The 19,146-nt window shown below is 44.0% G+C and overlaps 1 protein-coding gene and 1 long non-coding RNA gene across 2 annotated transcripts in view; one reads left to right on the forward strand and one right to left on the reverse strand.

Annotated features, from left to right (window-relative positions):
* LOC311596536 (MOB-like protein phocein) overlaps positions 1-19,146 on the forward strand; it is a 47,974-nt gene that overhangs the window by 17,134 nt on the left and 11,694 nt on the right. Inside the window, exons 1-2 of the mRNA XM_084780095.1 lie at positions 4,712-4,866; positions 12,414-12,476. Of these exons, the coding sequence (XP_084636221.1) occupies positions 4,807-4,866; positions 12,414-12,476 (123 nt within the window). The 5' untranslated portion in view covers positions 4,712-4,806. Of the gene's footprint in view, positions 4,867-12,413; positions 12,477-19,146 lie in introns of the transcript that reaches the window.
* LOC311596537 lies at positions 203-12,392 on the reverse strand. Its single transcript, XR_014778875.1, has 3 exons — positions 5,282-12,392; positions 3,664-3,953; positions 203-627 (listed from the first exon to the last, which is right to left on the reverse strand). It is a non-coding gene; the product is annotated as an uncharacterized lncRNA (long non-coding RNA).

The following is a 19,146-nucleotide window of genomic DNA, read 5'->3' on the forward strand; positions in this document are numbered from 1 at the left end:
TAGCTGGGGTGTTTACAGGGAATGCCTGCTAGTGTTGGAGGCTGGGGTATTAGGATGAGTTGGGGGAGAAAGTCTTTATTATCCCTTGGGGATGGTGTCAGAGAGGAAAAGGAGATCCCAGCAGGTTCCTGATAAGGAGCTGGGGTTGGGACTTGGGGGGGTTGGATCTCAGGAACAGGAGGAGAGCTGTAGGTCAGTCTACTTGTTGCCCTGGGAGGAACATCCTTGGGTTAGCAGGAATTGCCTGCTTTAGTTAGAATCAGGGACAAAGCAACAAGTGAGGAGAGAAAGATTAGAAGGGGAAGATCTATTGGTGTTGAATTATGGTATTAGTAGGGCCTTTTCTAAGACCCGCCCTAGCTCATAATTGACACAGAGACCTATTAGATTTGTTCAACAAGCTTTAAGCACAGTACTGGGCAGATGTTCATCTACTCTAACCCAATTATGCTAGTCTGACGACTTCTTAGCCATTTGCCCATTACTTGCCATCTCAGTCTTGCCTTGGCTTTCTGCTGTATCTCTCTGTTCTCATGGTGAACTCCTCATGGAGCTGGGATCATGGGGCAGGGAAGGCGGCCAGAGTTGTTCTGCTGCAGAGCTGGGAACGAGACTGTGCGATTAGATCTGTGGGAACAAAGAAAGAAGAGAAGGTCTGAAGGCAGCCTACCAGGTTTTCTGTCAGGCACAGCCTGTTCTATAAATTTCCAGCCAGGCAGTGGTGGCACACACTTTTAATCCCAGCACTTGGGAGGCAGAGGCAGGTGGATCACTGTGAGTTTGAGGCCAGCCTGGTCTACAAAGCAAGTTCAGGACAGCCAAGGCTGCTTAGAGAAACCCTGTCTTAAAAAAGCCAAAATGAAAATTTTCCATTACTGTGTAATTATTGCTTTCATACTCTGAGACGAGGAAGAGAACCCCCAAACACAAGCTTCATTACAACAAAGACACATCTAATAGTTGTTCAAAAATCCTTGAATTCAACAGGCATGAGAATCAGGATTTTATAAAAAGGTTTTATTTATTTTTATTTATGTGTGTGGATGGTCTGGATAGTTTTATGCCGACTTCATATAACCTAGTGTCATTTGATAGGAAGGAACCTCAGCTGCTGTAGGGTATTTTCTTATATCATGACTGATGTGGGACGGATCTAGGCCATTGTGGATAGGACTATCCTGGGCTGGTGTCCTGGGTTCTATAAGAAAACAGTTTGAGCCAGGTGTGGTGGCGCACGCCTTTAATCCCAGCACTTGGGAGGCAGAGGCAGGCGGATCACTGTGAGTTTGAGGCCAGCCTGGACTACAAAGCAAGTCTAGGACAGCCAAAACTACACAGAGAAACCCTGTCTCAAAAAAAAAAAAAAAAAAAAGAATTTGAGCAAGCCATAAGGAGGAAGGCAGTAAGCAGCACCCCTCCATGGCCTCTGCCTCAGCTCCAGCCTCCAGGTTCCTGCTTATTTTGAGTTCCTGCCTTGACTTCCCTCAGTGGATTGTAATTCAGGATATGTAAGCTGAATAAATCCTTCCCTCCCCATTTTGGTCACTGTTTTTCATCACAGCAATTGTAACCCTAAGACACTATGTATGGAGGTGTGTCTGTGTGTCTGTGTATGGTGGTCACGGTTGCGCGTGTGCTCATAAAGGCCAGGAGAGGGCTTTAGATTCTCTGCAGCTGGAGTTACAGGCCCTTGTGAGCCACCCAATGGGTGCTGGGAGCTGGAGCGGAGTTGTCTGTGAGAGCAGTAAGCACTTTTTTTTTTTTCTTTGAGACAGGGTTTCTCTGTGTAGCCTTGGCTGTCCTGGACTTCCTTTGTAGACCAGGCTGGCCTCGAACTCATGTCGATCTGCCTGCCTCTGCCTCCCGAGTGCTGGGCAGTAAGCACTTTTAACTATGGAGATATCTCTCTGGCCTGATGAAGATTAAGATAATTTTTACCCTCCCTTCTCCTTTCCTCCCTCCCCCCCCCCCATCCCCCCTTTCTCTCATTGCTGAGGATGGACCCCAAGGCCTTTTGCTTTCTGGGCCAGCACTGACTGTACCACTGAGTTGTACTTTGATCCTTGACTTTGTTCTTTTTATAATTTTCTCCCCTCCTTCCCTCAACTCACTCTGCTATAAACTCCTCCAGCTTGGAGATCATAATCTGAAGACTGACAGGAATGAAAATGTGAAGGTTAGGATGTAGAAAGGTTTTAGCTGTAAAGAGCAAGGCTCTCTCTGTGGGAAAGGTCAGGGTTGACATCACCATGCAAAATTAGTGGACTTTTCAAAGGGGATGAATTGAGTTTTTTGACTTGAATTTATTGTCACGTAGCCCAGAGTGCCCTGTGCCTCCCAAATAGCACGTGCTCCAGATTTTAACATTTACTATATACATTTCTTTCTTTCTTTTTCTCTTTCTGCCTTTAAATGGGCTGGAATCATTTAGCAAACCTGGAATTAAGAGAACATTGAGAACATCTTCTTCATCTGTAAGTAATTGTTACTTACACTCAGGGAAAGTACACACAATCTGATTTTTTGTTTGTTTGTTTGTTTTATACACAGGGTTTCTCTTTGTGGCTGTGGCAGTCCTGGACTCTGTAGACCAGGCTGACCTCAAACTCACAGAGATCGGCCAGCCTCTGCCTCTGGCTGCCTCTTTTGGCCTCCAGGAATAGCTGTATGCATAGACGTCACACACTCAGACACATTGCCCTACTTTGCTTTTCTGTTGCTATGACAATGCAAGGACCAACACCAATTTAGGAGAGGGCAGGATTTCTTTCATTTTACACTTCCTGGTAACACTCATCACCGAGGAAGGGCAGGGCAGGAACTGAAGGTGGAAACCTGGAGAAGCAGAGGCCATGGGGAGACAGTGATTACTGGCCTGCTCCACATGGCTTGCTCAGCTTGTAAAACTTATCATACAGTGCAGACCACCTGCCCAGGAGTGGTGTGACCACAGCGAACTGGGCCCTCTCACATCAGTCATTAGTAAAGACAGTGGTGCACAGATATGCCCACAGGCCAATCTGATGGAGGCCCATAGGCCAATCTGATGGAGGCGATTCGTCAGCTGGTTGTCTTTTTATTGTTGCTTTGTTTTCTTTGTTGGTTGGTTTTTTGGAGACAGGGTTTCTCTGTGTAGCACTGGCTATCCTTGCCTCGATTTGCAGACCAGGCTGGCCTTGAACTCACATGGATCTCACTGCCTCTGCTTCCCGAGTGTTGGAATCACAGGCATGTGCCACTATGCCCGGCTGTTTTTTTAAAAAATCAATTTATTCAGATTACATCTCAGTTGTCATCCCCTTGCTTGTCTCCTCCTGTTCCTCCCTCCCTCCTTCCTTCACCCTATTCCCTTCCCTAGGTCTGTGACAGATAGGGACCCCCTCCTCCACCCTATGGTCACAGCCTATCAAGTCTCATCTTGGTATCCTGCTTAACCTTTCTCTGAGTGCCACCAGGCCTCCCCACCACTGGGAAGCGGTCAAATATGGAGTACCAGAGTTCATGTCAGAGTCAGTCCCCGCTCTCCACACAACTGTGGGGAATGTCCTGTCCATTGGCCAGATCTGAGTAGGGTGCTGTTTTGTTTTTTAAAAATAGGGTCTCACTCTGTTCCCTTGGCTGTCCTTGAACTGTCTTTGTAGACCAGGCATACTTGGAACTCACAGAGATCAGCCCGCATCTGCTTCCTGAGTGCCGGGATGACAGGTGACACTGTGCCCAGCCAGCTCCTGTGTTTGAATGACTGTGGTCGCTTTGGGTGGGCCTTGATGGTGATATCAACTTCTGACTCTAGCTCCAGACCTTTGCGTTAGAACTGTCATGCGGTGCTGGGCGTGGTGCTGCATACCTTTCCTAAGCCTGGCCAGGCGGGCTGGTATATACCATGAATCCTAGCGCTGGAGACAGAGGTAGGCAGATCTCTGAGTTCAAGGATAGCTAGGGAGAGCATCCTCCTTCCAGAAAAAGAAACACACAAACAAAACAAACAATAAGAAAAGCCCTAACACACTTTAAAACAGAAGACATTGGGAGTTTTGTTAAGATAACACTCATCAAGGATTATTCATTTCCTCCTGCTTCCGCTTTGCAAAATGCAAGCTAATTTTAACTCTTTCTATTCAAGAGTAGCAGACATGCACTTTCTGTCTCACGGAGGGCATTTAAAAAAATTATTGAGTCTTTTATCTTCGGAAACCAACCTGTCATTGAAAGAGTCCTTGGCTTTTTTGTTTTTATTTTTATTTTTTGAGTCCTTGGCTTTTAAGAGAACCATAAAGGCAAAGTTTATCAGTGTCTCCTGTCTCCTCCTTAACTGCCCCAGAGAATATTATTCCAGATTGGGTAATAATTTCATGACGATCCTGTGGAAATTTCCCAAACTGTCTGAGATGTTCTGTCCCTTAACTTCCAAGGTGGCTCTGGAGAATTACGCTCCGGTAGGTATTTACTCTCGCTTGGCTTTACTGAGATGGTCACTACTGTGCAAACAGTCGAAGGACAAGTGATGCAGGCTTGGGTCACCCGCGTCACAGACCTTGGAAGCGGCTCCCAACCCCAGCTACGGCTCACACCTTCCTGTTCAGCCGAGGCGGAGCTTCGCCGGCTGTTCCCACGTGCACCCCTCCCACCGCCTGGGCTGCCCGCCCCGCCCTCCTCCCGCCGTGCCCCGCGCGGGCGGCGGCTGTTCCGCTGCCTGCCGCCCCTCCCCGCGGCCGCAGCGCAGAGCGCCGCCGCGCCCCGCCCCCCGCGCAAGCTGCCGGCCCCCCACATCCGGGTACCGACGCCAGCCGCCCAGACTCTGGCACTATGGTCATGGCGGAGGGGACGGCAGTGCTGAGGCGGAACAGGCCGGGCACGAAGGCGCAGGTATCGTCTCCGCGGCTTTCCCGTCAGGGTGCTCGCGGGGCCGAGCCGAGGCGTTCTCGTTGGCGGGCGTCCGCCCTGAAGAGGCCGGGCCGGGGTGGGCGGCTGGGCGCCGGAGCCGCGGTGGCTGGCCTGCGCTTCCGGAGCGAGCCGCGGCCCCGGAGGGTAGCCGAGCCGGCGGCGGCGGCGGTCGCCCCGGAGGCCTGCGAGGCCAGGGCCCTGCTGTGTCCGCCCAGGCCCCGGGGATGTCGCCTGTCACCGGCGGCGGCGGCTGCCGCGCTGCCTGCTGTGAGTGGCAGCTGTCGGCGGCGGCCGGCTGGGGACCTGGGGGAGGGAGGGTGGGGGCCGTCCCCGAGCCGGGACCGCCGGCGTCGAGGGCTGTAAACACTGCCCACCGCGAGCTCGGCCCGTGACGTACCTGCCGGTCGGCTCCATCCAGTTTGTCTAGCCGGATGCAGGTGGCGATCCTTTGCTTTATCCTCCTGTCGTCTCTGCCACCACTCCCTTTTGCTTCCCTGCAGCTGTTCTCTGGTCCAGCAAGTTCTCCCCGTCAGGTTGTGACTTGTTACATGTCATTCTTTGCGAATTTCCTTGCTAATACGTGTGGACAATAGTCAGAGGGAGCTGATTATAACACACCAGAAAACTAACAATCTCTTTTAGTTTAGTAAGTTACTTACTGGGGAGTAAATTGGTGTGCTTCTTAGGATATTTGCAAACCTGGGATGCCTCACAGTAAAAAACCAAATTGACATTCAAACTTGATAGGATTAATCGGCGAGTGGAAATGGCCTGTCATGGAGTAGATGTTCTAAAAGCAGAAGAGATATGTTTAAAATGTAATTTTAGCAGGCACTATTCTTGGTGCTGCCTAGCCTGCTGCCTCTTATCATGTACCGAATAAACTTTTTTTTCTGTTGAGAAATGTAATTTTTAGGATATTTGAAAATCAAGATACTTAATGCTACTAGTTTTAGAGAATTGCTTTTTTTTCTTTTTTCTTTCTTTCTTGCTTTCTTTTCTTTTTTTTTTTGGAGACAGGGTTTCTCTGTGTAACCGTGGCTTTCCTGAAAGTAGCTCTGTAGACTAGGTTGGCCTCGAACTCTGAGCAGCCTGCCTCTGCCTCCCACCACCACATTGGATTTAGAGGATTGCTATTTCTTGATTTTTGAGAAGGCTACCCTCTAGTTATAGTATGTAGTTGAAGGTGACCTTGGACTCTTAGGTCCTCCTGTTTTCCACCACTCCAGGGCTGGAATGACAGTATATAGCAGCCATGCAGGATGTATGCAGTATCGGGGCATGATGAGCCCGTGGCCTTGTGCCGGCTAGGCAAGCTCCCCATCACCTGAGCTACCTCCCTAGCCTAGAACATTGCTTTGAAACTTATTATGTAGTTAGGAGTTGTCAGTGCCTTCTAATAACAGTTTGCCTTCACTGTTGGAAATTTGTATACTAGGTGTACTTTTTACTATTTTACAACGTTTCTTTCTATGGGTTCTCCCTTTTTTCCAGATGCTATTATTGTGCATAGGCAACATTTTTTTCTATTTGGGGGGGGGGTTGGTTTTGGTTTTTTGAGACAAGACGTCTCTGTGTTGCCTTGGCTGCCCTGGGCTCATTTTGTAGACCAGGCTGGCCTCCAATTCACAGAGATCCACTTGCCTCTGCCTCCCACCACAACCGGCATTTTTACTTTTTCTTTTTTTTTTGGCTTTTGGTGTCAAGACAGGGTTTCTCTATGTAGCCCTGGCTGTCCTGGACTTGCTTTTGTAGACCAGGCTAGCCTCAAACTCACAGCGATCCTCTGGCCTCTGCCTCCCGAGTCTGGGATTAAAAGTGTGCTCCATGTTTGGCTCTTTTTTCCCCGCTAATTTTTAATTTCAATTTTTAAAATTTAATTAATTAAATCAGATTACATCTCAGTTGTTATCCTATCCCTTATATCCTCCCTCCCACTTTCACCCTGTTCCCCTCCCCTATGTCTGTGACCGAGGGGGACCTCCTCCCCCACTATATGGTCATCGGCTATCAAGTCTCTTCTTGGTAGCCTGCTTATTCTTTCTCTGAGTGCCACCAGGCCTCCCCACCACCAGGAAGTGGTCAATTATGGGGTGCCAGAGTTCGTGTCAGAGTCAGTCGAGTCAGTCGCCACTCTCCACTCAGCTGTGGAGAATGTCTTGTTTATTGGCTAGATCTGAGAAGGGGTTCGATGTTTACCGCTAGTATTGTCCTTGCTTGGTACAGTAGTTTGAGTAGAACCTCTGTGCCCAGATCTGCCCATCATGATGTTGTTGTTTTTGTTATTTTTTTTTCCTAATTTTTAAGGGATCACTTCCTTTAAATCCAATACTTTTCCTGTGGTAAATTAAGCATGCACTTTGTTTCTCAGCTATATCCTTATATGAATGTTTTTAATTTTGAAAAATTATTTACAATAAATACTACAACCTGTCCTTTGCTGTGTTTTATGAGTAAGTCATATGTGTACATTTTTCATTTTCCTACTTTATTAGAAGTTAAGGTTAAGTAAAAATGTAATAGAAAAAAAATGAGGATTAAAAGAAGAAAGGTGCTTTTAAGCAGCCTTTCCTGCTTATCACGTAATTTTACTGAAATGGGGGCCAGGTGTGGTGGCGCATGCCTTTAATCCCAACACTTGGAAGGCAGAGGCAGGGGGATCTTGGAGTTCGAGGCTAGCCTGGTCTACAAAGCGAGTCCAGGACAGCCAGGAATACAAAAGAAACCCTGTCTCGAGGACAAAACAAAAACAAAAACAACAAAACTTTACTAAAATAGACCTGTTCCAAAATGAGGTCTATTGTGTTACATATGAGCAGTAAGTGGCATATGTTCCTGCATTTTGAGGGGCGGGGCCTGGTCTCCTGTCTCCCAGGTTGGCTGGCCTTGAGCAGAGTTAAGTGGCTGAGAATGACCTTGACTGTCGCATCCTGCCTCCATTTCCTTAGTGCTAGAGTCACAGCCTTGGCTGTAGAACGTTTTAAAAGTTAGAGTAGAATATGGAGAATATTTGGTTGTGTGTGTGTGTGTGTTAATATATATTGACTAATTAACTGAGCACATTGCTTTCTTTCTTTTTTTATAAATGTGGCCTCTAAATCAGAGAGATCCATCTGCTTCTGTCTCCCAAATGCTGGGATTATAGGCATATGTGCCACCATTGCCCACATTATTAAAGTAGATTTAATTTTTCTCCTGATTGTCTAATGAATGTCACAATTAATGTGGCAAAACATTTAATAATGAGTTAGTTTTTTCTTTCTTTCTCATGTAGCCTAGGCTGACCTGAAACTCATTGTGTAGCTAGGGATGACTTTGAATTCCTTGTCCTCGTTCCTCTATAGGCCAACACTATGGATTTTGTTTTGAGGCAGGGTTTTGTATCTAAACCTGGTTGTCTTGGTACTCACTAGTTCCTGTGAGCCTTAACCTCTTTATAATCCTATCTCAGCTTCCAAATGAAGGGAGGGATTATAGGCTTGTATCATCACATCACTCCTGGGTCGCTAAAGTTTCCATATATATATATATATATGGAATTATATACACACACACACACACACACACACACACACACACACTACTTTATTTTTTGAGACAGAATTTCTCTGTGTAATCGTCCTGGCTTTCCTAGACTCACTTTGTAGACCAGGCTGGCCTCGAACTCATGGCAATCTGTCTCCCAAGTGCTGGGACTACAGGCATGTGCCACCGTGCCTGGTTTTGTTAATAATTTTAATTTTTAAAAGTTTTTTTTTGTGTGCATGTGTGGGTGTCTCCTCTGTAGGTATGCATGGAGACCAGGGAAAGATATCTCTTGTTCTCTGGCTACTGCTTTTGACAGGGTTTCTGAACCTTTGACATTGAACCTTTATTCTTTTTGGTTTTTTTTGAGACAAGGTGTCTCTGTGTAACAGCCCTGGCTGTCCTGGGCTTACTTTATAGACCAGGGTGGCTTTGAATTTAGAGAGATCTGTCGGCCTCTGAGTGCTAGGATTACAGGCCTGTACCACCACGCCTGGCCAGAGCTTATGATTTCATCAGCAAGGCTGACTAGCTAGCCAGGGAGCTCCTGGAGCTGCCTGCTTTTGCCAGTGCTGGAATTTGAGGCATGTGTGGCTGGCTGCCTTGATTGCTCCATAGCCCATGTTATTTTTCTTTGTCTTTCTCTCTCATCTAACAGGGTCACTATGGAGACCAGGCTAGCATTGAACTCATAAAGATCTGCCTGCCTCTGCCTCCTGATGTTGGGATTAAAGCCATGAGCCACCAACCCTAGTGTGTTGTGTTTTTGAGATAGGGTCTTTCTATGTAGTCTTGGCTTATCCAGAACTTGCTATGCAGATCAGACTGGCGTTAAACTCAAAGAGATGCTCTGCCTGCCTCTGGCTGGGGATTGAGACTCTGCTTGTGCAACAAATGATTTTACCCAAGGAGCCGTCTCCCAAGCCCCTCACTCATATTTCAAAAGCAAATAACCTATACTCTTTAACAATTTTATTTTGTATTTATTTGTGTGTGTTTTTGTGTACCATATGAATGCAGGTACCGATAGAAGCAAGAAGAGGTTGTTTGATGTGGAACTGTAGTTACAGGTGTGAGCCGCATGATAGGGTTCTGGGAGCTGAAACCATAGTCTCTGTAAGAGCAGTATGTTGTACCCAGCGTACTGTCCCACAGCAGTGCACCGCTTCCTGAGGTCCTTAGAGTCTCCATTCCCCCCACCTCCTTTAAGACAGGGTTTCTCCCTCAGCCTGGCTGCCCTGGAACTCATCCTCCTGCCCCTGCCTCCCGAGTGCTGGGATTAAAGGTGTGCACTGCTGCCACTCTGCCGGTTCTTAGATTGTTTCCGTTCCCTCTTCTATGATGTGATGTTTTCTTAGTATTGGGTGTGATACATACACATAAATGTCTGTTGATGGCATTGGAGGGGTGATACAGATACCAAGTTATGGCTGAGCATTCAGTTTCTTCTCATGGCTGTTTGCCATTAACACTCCCTATTGCAATTGTTCTTTTATATTTTTTGGTTTTTCGAGACAGGGTTTCTCTGTGTTATCTTGTCTGTCCCAGACTCGCTTTGTAGACCAGGCTGGCCTCGAACTCACAGTGATGCGCCTGCCTCTGCCTTCCAAGTGCTGGATTTAAGGCATGTGCCACCACACCCTGCTTTTTAATTTTTTACTAGATACTTTCATGTACATGCTTCCCTATCCCCCACCCATTTTTGAGACAGTCTTACATAGCTCTTGGACTGGTCTTGAACTGTCTATAAAGCTGACAATTATTTTGAACTACTGATCATCATCCCTCCACCTCCCAAGTGCTGGGATTATATGTGTGACACTATGCCTGAATTAATTTGTTGGTTTGAGGCAATGTTTTACTGTCTAGGTAAGCTTGCAACTTTCTTTGATGAAGCTGGCTTCCAACTTGAGGCAGTCTTTTGTCTTAGCCTCTCCTATATGGGGATATGACTTAGTATATGCACTATATCCATAAATACGTGCCTTCCTTCCTTAATCTTTCTTTTTTCCTTTTGGACAGGGTTTCTTTGTATAGCCTTGGCTGTCCTAGAACTAGCTCTGTAGACCAGCTGGCCTCAGACTCACAGAGATCCACCTGCCTCTGCCTCCCAAGTGCTGGGTTTAAAGGTGTGCACCACCACTGCCTGCCTGGCTCCTTTTCTTAAACTTTAGTTGTGTGTTATACACTGCATTCTTAATTTTCTTTATTTCCCTAATCTCTATTAACTTTTGTTGGTTAGTAAAGGTTTATAGGTCATTGGTTCAATAACCTTCCCCTTCCCTGTGTTCATTTTAGCCTATAGACATTTGTTGAGGACCCTGTCTATGCTAGGGATTACGCTGCTTATTAAAGATATGTTGGAGCCATGCCTGGACACAGGCCTATGTAGGAGTCTGAGGTAGGAAGGTTGCAAGTTCAGGGTGAGTCTGTAAAATTTAGTGAAAATAAATATTATAGAAAGGGCTGGAAATAGCTCAGTGGTAGAGTGTTTCCCTAGCATATGTGAGACCCTAGGTTCAAGGCAGGAGAGATGGTTCAGTGTAAGGGCACTGCCTGCTCTTCCAGAACACCCAGGTTCAAATCCCAGCACCTACATGGCAATTCACAGTTGTCTGTAACTCCAAGCTCTGACACTTTCATATAGACATACATGCAAGCAAAACACCAACACACATAAAATAAAGGTTAATCAAACAAAAAAACAAACAATAAAACAGATCCCATGCTCTATCTCCAGGACTGAAAAACAAAACAGGAAGGTATGTGAGATATATAAGTAAAATTTGCTGAAAAATCAAATAGGAGCTGGGTGGTGGCACATGTCTGTAATCCCAGCACTCAGGGAAGCAGAGCCTTCTGTGAGTTTGAGGCCATCCTGGTTACAAAGCAAGTCTAGTACAGCCAAGGCTGCATAGAAACCTTGTCTCTAAAAACAGACAACAAAAAATTCAAATAGAAAGGAATTCAAGACCAGTGTTCCACAAAAATATCTGCCTTAAAAATTTGGAGGTGGACAGTGGTGGCACAGCCCTTTAATCCCAGCACTTGGGGACAGGGCAGGGGTGGTGGTGGGGACTGGAGGACAGGACAGAGACAGGCAGATCTCTGAGCTCCAGGACAGCCTGGTCTACATAGAGAAACCCTGCTTTGAAAAACAGCAGAACAAAAAATCATTTGCATGATGCCCTTCATGATGGGGATTAAACCCAGGGCAGTGTACATGCCTGCTGTCCCATTTCTCCCAGCTCCGGATAAAAACACCTAAAATTCAAACAGGGTCTATATGTTTGGGCAGCTGCTTGCATATGTGTGCACCATATGCATGCAGTGCTCCCAAGGCTAGATAGGGCACTGGGTCCCCTAAGACTGGAGCTACAGACAGTTGTGAGCTGCCGTGTGGGTGCTGGGAATAGAACCTAGCTCCTCTGGAAGAGCAGCCAGTGATCTTACCACTGAGCCATCTCTCCAGCCCTTGGATTAATACTTTTTTGAGGGGAGTCATATTTCTACTTAGGAATTTAAAACTCTACTTGTAATTGAAATAGAATGTTACACTATTAGACTATGAAATAAAAAATTGTTTAAAATAGCGTATGGAGTTGCAAATTCCTTACTAATAATGCTAGCTCTGTAAAACTCTTGGTTTAGTTTTTTGATGTATGGAGATATTTTTTCCAGTGCAACTTTTAGGGGTATTATCTAATAATTGTAAACAAAAAGTGATGCCTTTTTCCAGTTAAACAGCCCATGAAAGATTAATGAGAATGTATTTGTGGGACTTGTGGTTGCAATAAATATAATGTGTGGTTCAGTTAAATAGCCTTGATGTCCATTTAAGAATATTGGCTAGGGTTCTTTTATTTCACTGGTAGTCACATTGTAAAGGCTTTTCTACTCTGGTGTAAGGTTTGAATCTTTCTTAAGAAATGGTGTTTATCGTAGCATGACTGTGTCCTCCTTGTAACTTTGTATGTGCTTTAACCATGAGTTTACTTTTATAGGATTTCTATAATTGGCCTGATGAATCATTTGATGAAATGGACAGTACACTTGCTGTTCAGCAGGTAATAACAGTTTATTTTACAACTCTCATAACAAACATTTTATATCTTTGGCATAGTTGACTATTCCTATTTTGTGTGTGTGTGTGTGTGTGTGTGTGTGTGTGTTGGGGGGGATAAATTAGATTCCACTGGGTTAATGGAATGGTTATTTAGCATTGTGATCAAACCTCATTTTTAAGTTATGAAATTTGAATGTATGGTGAGTTAAAATTAATTGAATGACAAATTAGAATAACAAAACAAATAAAATGCTAAATTAGTTACTAAAACTTTGATAGCATATTTTTGAGATTTATATGTTTTTATAATGATTTTAGTTCATAACTTACACCTTTCAGTGTATGTGAAAACAGGTATTTTCCTTTAGCTTGTTACTGCTATCACATGGCTTATTGTAGCATTGATTCCCAAGGAGGGCTTCCACAGCATGTTTTGGTTTTTTGTTTGTTTGTTGTTGTTGTTTTTAAAGACAGGGTTTCTCTGTGTAACAGCCCTGGCTGTTATAGGATTTGTAGACCAGGCTGGCCTTGAACTCACAGAGATCCATCCTCCTGCCTCTGCCTCTGCCTCTGCCTCCCGAGTGCTGGAACTAAAGGTGTGCCCCGCCCTCACACCCACAGCATGTTTTGTTTGAATAGCACAGGAGATTCTAAGACATTCTTCTTGAGAATCTATATTTTATTACTATACTGTGTTACGCTTAACCCCAGCCTCATGAAAAAAATGATGGTTCTTTCATATTGAATAGAATCAGGAGCTTGGTGAAAAAATAATATTCATGGCTAATTGCTAAAGTTCAAATTAAGGAGTTAATTGTTTGTGGTTGCCTGCCACAACATCAAACCATCTAGCTTGGAGTGGGATGCAGTTCATGAGCATCCTACTTTTAACTTAAGTGTCACTGGATAATTCAGTTTTCCTTAAGGGTATTGTTCCTGGTAGGTCAGCCATAACCCAGTGCATGGCCCCACACCAACAGCATATGGACAACACAAACTGAAGTTGTTGGATTATTAAGTTAAAAAGAGGACATGAAGTTGAGGGTACAGGATAGTCCTCCCAGTCCTCCCCCTTCCTAGTGCTGGCAGTAGAGGTATGCAGCACCATATCTGGTGTGTGCGGTACTAGGTTTTGAACTTGGGCAGGGCTTCATGCTAATCTTGTTAGTCATTTTCTCCCCCTTTGAAGGGTTATTTGAACTTTTCAGCATTATGCCTGAAGTATAATTTATGGTTTTTTTTTTTGTGATTGTGATGATTACTAAAGCCTTTGTTACATACAGTCTACTTAAGTAGAATCAGTATTTTATTATTATAGTTGAAAGACTCCTTAAATTCTTTTTCATTTATTTTACTTTGTGTGTGAGTGCTTTGTCTCCATGTATGTCTATGTAGCACATGCATGTGTGGTACCTAAGGAAGTGGTGAGTCTCCATGTGGGTGCTGAGAATTGAACCTGGGGCCTTTGCAAGAATAAATGCTCTTAGCCGGCCGTGGTGGTGCATGCCTTTAATCCCAGCACTCAGGAGGCAGAGGCAGGTGGATCTCTGTGAGTTCGAGGCCAGCCTGGTCTACAAAGAGAGTCTAGGACAGCCAAGGTTACACAGGGAAACCCTGTCTCAAAAAAAGAAAAAAGAAAAAAAAAGAATAAGTGCTTTTAACCAGCCCCCAGTTGAAAGACTCTTAACCCTTACTTGGGCCCCTTTCCTCGCTCTTCACTTACTCCTGGTTTTTCGAGATAGGGTTTCTTTATTAGCCTTGGCTGTCCTAGACTCGTCCAGGCTGGCCTTGAACTCACAGTGATCCGCCTGCCTCGGCCTCCTGAGTGCTGGGATTAAAGGCATGAGCCACCATTGTCTGGATTAGAGTAATTATTCTTACCTTTTCCCACCACATCTCTCTCTCTCTCTTTTTTTTTTTTTTTTTATTTTATTAATTTAATGTGTTTTGCTGCATGTATATCTGAGAGTGGTAGCTCTCCTAAAACTGGAGTTTCAGAGTTGTGAGTTGCCATGTAGCTAGGAACTGAACCTGTGTCCTTTGGAAGAGCAGGTAGTGCTTTTAACTGCTTAGCCATCTCTGCTCCCCCTTCACCCCCATTGTGTCATTTAAAGAGCTCTTAATAGAGATGGGGAGATGGCTTAGTGCTTAAGACCACTTACTGCTCTTCTAGAAGATCTGGGTTCACTGCTACATGCTTTCACCACTCACAGCCACAGCAGTCTGTAAGTACAATTCTGTGGGATCTGATGCTTCCTTCTACCTCAGGCATCTGGCATCCGTCAGGAGGCAGAGGCCAGAGGAACCTCTGTCTCAAAAAAGACTAATAGGGCTGGTGAGATGGCTTATTAAAGACACTCAGCATCAACCCTGCCTGGTAATGGAAGGAGAGAACTGACTCCCACAAATGGTCCTCTCATCTCTACATGCCTGTGGCACATTAGTAAATGGAAAACAAAAACAAAAACAAACCTTAAAGACCTCAAAACAAAGTTTTCATTACTCATTCATAAGCAGGAAAACTTATCTTTTATCCTGCCATTGTAGTCATCTAGTCACATCTCCTTATTTATTTTTTCCTTTTTTTTTTAAGATTTATTATTTATTATGTTTTCAGTATTCTAACTACACGTACACCTGCACACCAGAAGAGGGCATCAGATCTCATTGTAGATGGCTGTGAGTCACCATGTGGTTGCTGGGAATTGAACTCAGGACCTTTGGAAGAGCAGCCAGTGCACTTAACCTCTGAGCCATCTCTCCAGCCCTATTTTTTCCTTTTTGAGACGGGGTCTTACTGTAGCCCGGGCTGGCTTCAAGCTTGGTACACAGCTGAGGAGGATCTTGAGCTTCTGATCCTGACTCGACCTCTGAAGTACTAGGATTATAGGTGTTCACCACCAAGCTTGCCTGTACTAGGATTATAGGTGTACACCACCAAGCTTGCCTGTACTAGGATTATAGGTGTACACCACCAAGCTTGCCTGTACTAGGATTATAGGTGTTCACCACCAAGCTTGACTGTACTAGGATTATAGGTGTACACCACCAAGCTTGACTGTACTAGGATTATAGGTGTTCACCACCAAGCTTGACTGTACTAGGATTATAGGTGTACACCACCAAGCTTGACTATACTAGGATTATAGTTGTACACCACCAAGCTCGCCTGTACTAGGATTATAGGTGTACACCACGAAGCTTGCCTGTTCTAGGATTATAGTTGTACACCACACCACCAAGCTTGACTGTACTAGGATTATCGTTGTACACCACACCACCAAGCTTGCCTGTAATGGATGCTAGGCTTTTTCTTGAAACTGAAAGTAGTAATGGTTTTGTTGATAGCAAATAATTTTCTTATATTAACATACTATATTATTATTTAGTATTAATATAATAAACTTTAAGAATTGGTAACAAATGACTTTGTAGCTTACCAAGAATAATCTAAGTTTTGGTAGCATATTTAATGAGTATTGAGTTCTAGGTTGGAGAGACGGCACAGAGGTTAAGAGTTGCTGTTCTTGATGATGATCAGAGTGCAGGTCTCAGCACCCACATCAGGTGGCTCCCACCTCTAACTCCCTTCAAGGAACCGGACGCCTCCTCAGCCTCCTCAGACACTGTGCCTGAAGTAGGATGACTATTGCAGTGATGAAATAACATGTCTAAAAGCAAACCGGGGAGGACAGAGTTTTATTTGTCTTATGTTCCATCATCTGTAGTACTAACAATCATTAATTAAGAAATATCCTACAGCCGGGCGTGGTGGCGCATGCCTTTAATCCCAGCACTCGGGAGGCAGAGGCGGGCGGATCACTGTGAGTTCGAGGCCAGCCTGGTCGACAAAGTGAGTCCAGGACAGCCAAGGCTACAGAGAGACCCTGTCTCAAAAAACCAAAAAAAACAAAAACACAAAAAAACAAAAAAACAAAAAAAAGAAATATCCTACAGACTTCCCTATAGCCTGATCTTATGAAAGCATTTTCTCAGTTGAGGCTTCCTCTTCTCTGTTGACTTTAGGTTGTACCAAGCTGAGATAAACTGGCCAGCACAAACTATATTATTCAGGGCTCTCCAAAGAACAGAAGGAATAGCATGAACAGATATAAACATATACTTTAAACGGTATTTAAAATGATTTACAGGTCGTGGTCTGAGTGTCTACCAATGTCCTTACATTTGCAAGCTTTCTCCACTGAACTGCATCCCCAGCTCATTTTACTTTTATATTTGGTTTATTCACTAGGTAGCATTTTAGTATCCTTCAAGAACTTTTCCTTTTCCTTTGCAGTGTGGCTCCAACTAGCATAGGAGGCCTAACTTTTAGTCTGTCTCAGCTTTCTGGAAAGATTTCCTCATAAACATAGCATTTCAAGCTTTTGATTTAAAAGTGATGAACAATGAATGACTCCTCTTTTATTTGAATAGTTAGAGACTAATTTTAATTGGCCCATTTTCAATATTGTTATGTTTAGGGACCCAAGGAGAAAGAGAAATAAAAGAATGACTGATCAATGAAATATTCAGAACATACATAATTTGTGAATTTTATTTGCCATCTTGTATGAACATAATTCATCATGCTCTCTCAAACAGTTAAAATAGTAACATCAAAAGATCATTAATCATGGAGCTGGAGAGATGGCTGAGTGGTTAAGAGCACTGTCGGGTTCTTCCAGAGGTCCTGAGTTCAATTCCCAGCAACCACATGGTGGCTCATGACCATCTGTAATGGGATTTGATGCTCTCTTCTGTTATACATGCAAATAGAACACTCATATAAATAAATATTTTTTAAAAAGATCATTAATCATAAGTTAGCATAACAGATATAATAGTATTGAAAAACTACAGAGACACACTGTCTTGAAAAACAAAATGAAAAAACAAAAACAAAAAAAAAGAAAGGAAAAGCTTGAAATATGAGACTATGAAAGCAAGATGCAGAGATGAGATGTAAAGTGTATACATACTGTTGGAGAACGGATGCTAATACACTGCAGTAGCCACATTGATTTGTTAAGCCAGTAGCAGCAACAGACTCATAGGACTGAAAAGTGTAGTAATGGAAAGTACAATAAAAGCGAGTTATGAAGTCAGGCCAGGTGGCACACTTTAATCTCAGCACCCAGGGAGGCAGTGGCAGGTGTATAGCTTTGAGTTCGAGGCTAGCCTGGTCTACAGAGTGAGTCCAGGACAGCCAAAGTTACACAGAAAAACTCTGTCTTAAAAACTAAACAAAGGACTGGAGAGATAGGCTCACCACCAAAAATATAAGCGTTTGGTTCCCATCACCCATGGCAATCTCTCCAGCCACCTTTTGGTATGTGGGCTTTTTTTTTTTTTTTTTTTTTTTTTTTTTCCAGACAGGGTTTCTCTGTGTAGCCTTGACTGTCCTGGACTCACTTTGTAGACCAGGTTGGCCTCGAACTCACGGTGATCCACCTACCTCTGCCTCCCGAGTGCTGGGATTAAAGGCGTGAGCCACTACACCTGGCTTCCAGCCACTTTTTTTGTCTTACATTGCACGCATGCACACGGACTACAGCTATGTAGAAAAACAACTCTCTTAAACAAACAAAAAAGCGAGTTATGAACAGACTGAACCTGTTGTATGTATATATTTAGGAATACATACGAATATACATACAGGTATATAATAACTGAAAAAAGAGGCCATAATATTGAAAGAGCAAGGAGGGGCATATTGGAGTGTGAAAAAAGGGAAGGGGAAATGATACATTATTATAATATCAAAAAAGAAAAATTTTAAATGAGTTAGGAATTTGTTGGGAGAGGGGGCGATTTGGAAAGAATTATTTTGTGGAATTTGAGGTGGTCTAGGATTAGTTGTATTTACTTGAGAGCATCAAAACTTAAGATCGATCAAAACTTAAGATCGTTGGGCATGGTGGCACATGCTTTTAATCCCAGCACTTGAGTGGCAGAGGCAAGCGGATCACTGTGAGTTAAAGGCCAGCCTGGTCTACAAGGCAAGTCTAGGACAGTCACAGTTAACACAGAGAAATCTTGCCTCAAAAAAAAAATAAATAAATAAATAAAATAAAAGCACATTAATAATTAGCTCAGAACCCCGCCCCCCCCAATCTTAAGATCATTAGGATGAAGTGGGAACAAAATCTGAGAAAATTCCAAATGTTTTACGCCTATATTAGAGTCTCATGGGAGGCTGAGGTAGAAGGAGAACTTGAGTGCTAGACCAGTCTGGAGAACAGTGTGAACCCATTCCCTTACCCTCAGACCCCCGCAGTATAAGAGGCTTAAATAAGAACTCAAGTTCAGTATGTTAGCACATGCCTATAATTTCATTTGAGCTAGTCTAGGTAGCACATGCCTTTAATTCCATGACCTAGGAGGCAGAATCAGACTGATCTCTATGAGTTCAAGGTCAGCCTGGTCTATATAGCTCTACGTGCCTGTGCATGCCTCCAGGCCAAGATCACCTGATATGGCCATGACGGGTGAAACCAGGCCAGTTGGAGGGTCCACAGTAAAATTTAAGCTGTGGAAATTTTATTGAGAGCAACCAGACTTTATACCTTTATTAGAAACAATATAGTGACAATTGCCAGGATCAATACAGTTGTAGTTGCCAGGATACAATGATGTTTGCAATTTTTACAGGGTATACAAGATTAATGTCT

This window comes from Acomys minous, assembly GCF_964271855.1.
Source record: "Acomys minous genome assembly, chromosome: 4".
Lineage (NCBI taxonomy): Eukaryota > Metazoa > Chordata > Mammalia > Rodentia > Muridae > Acomys > Acomys minous.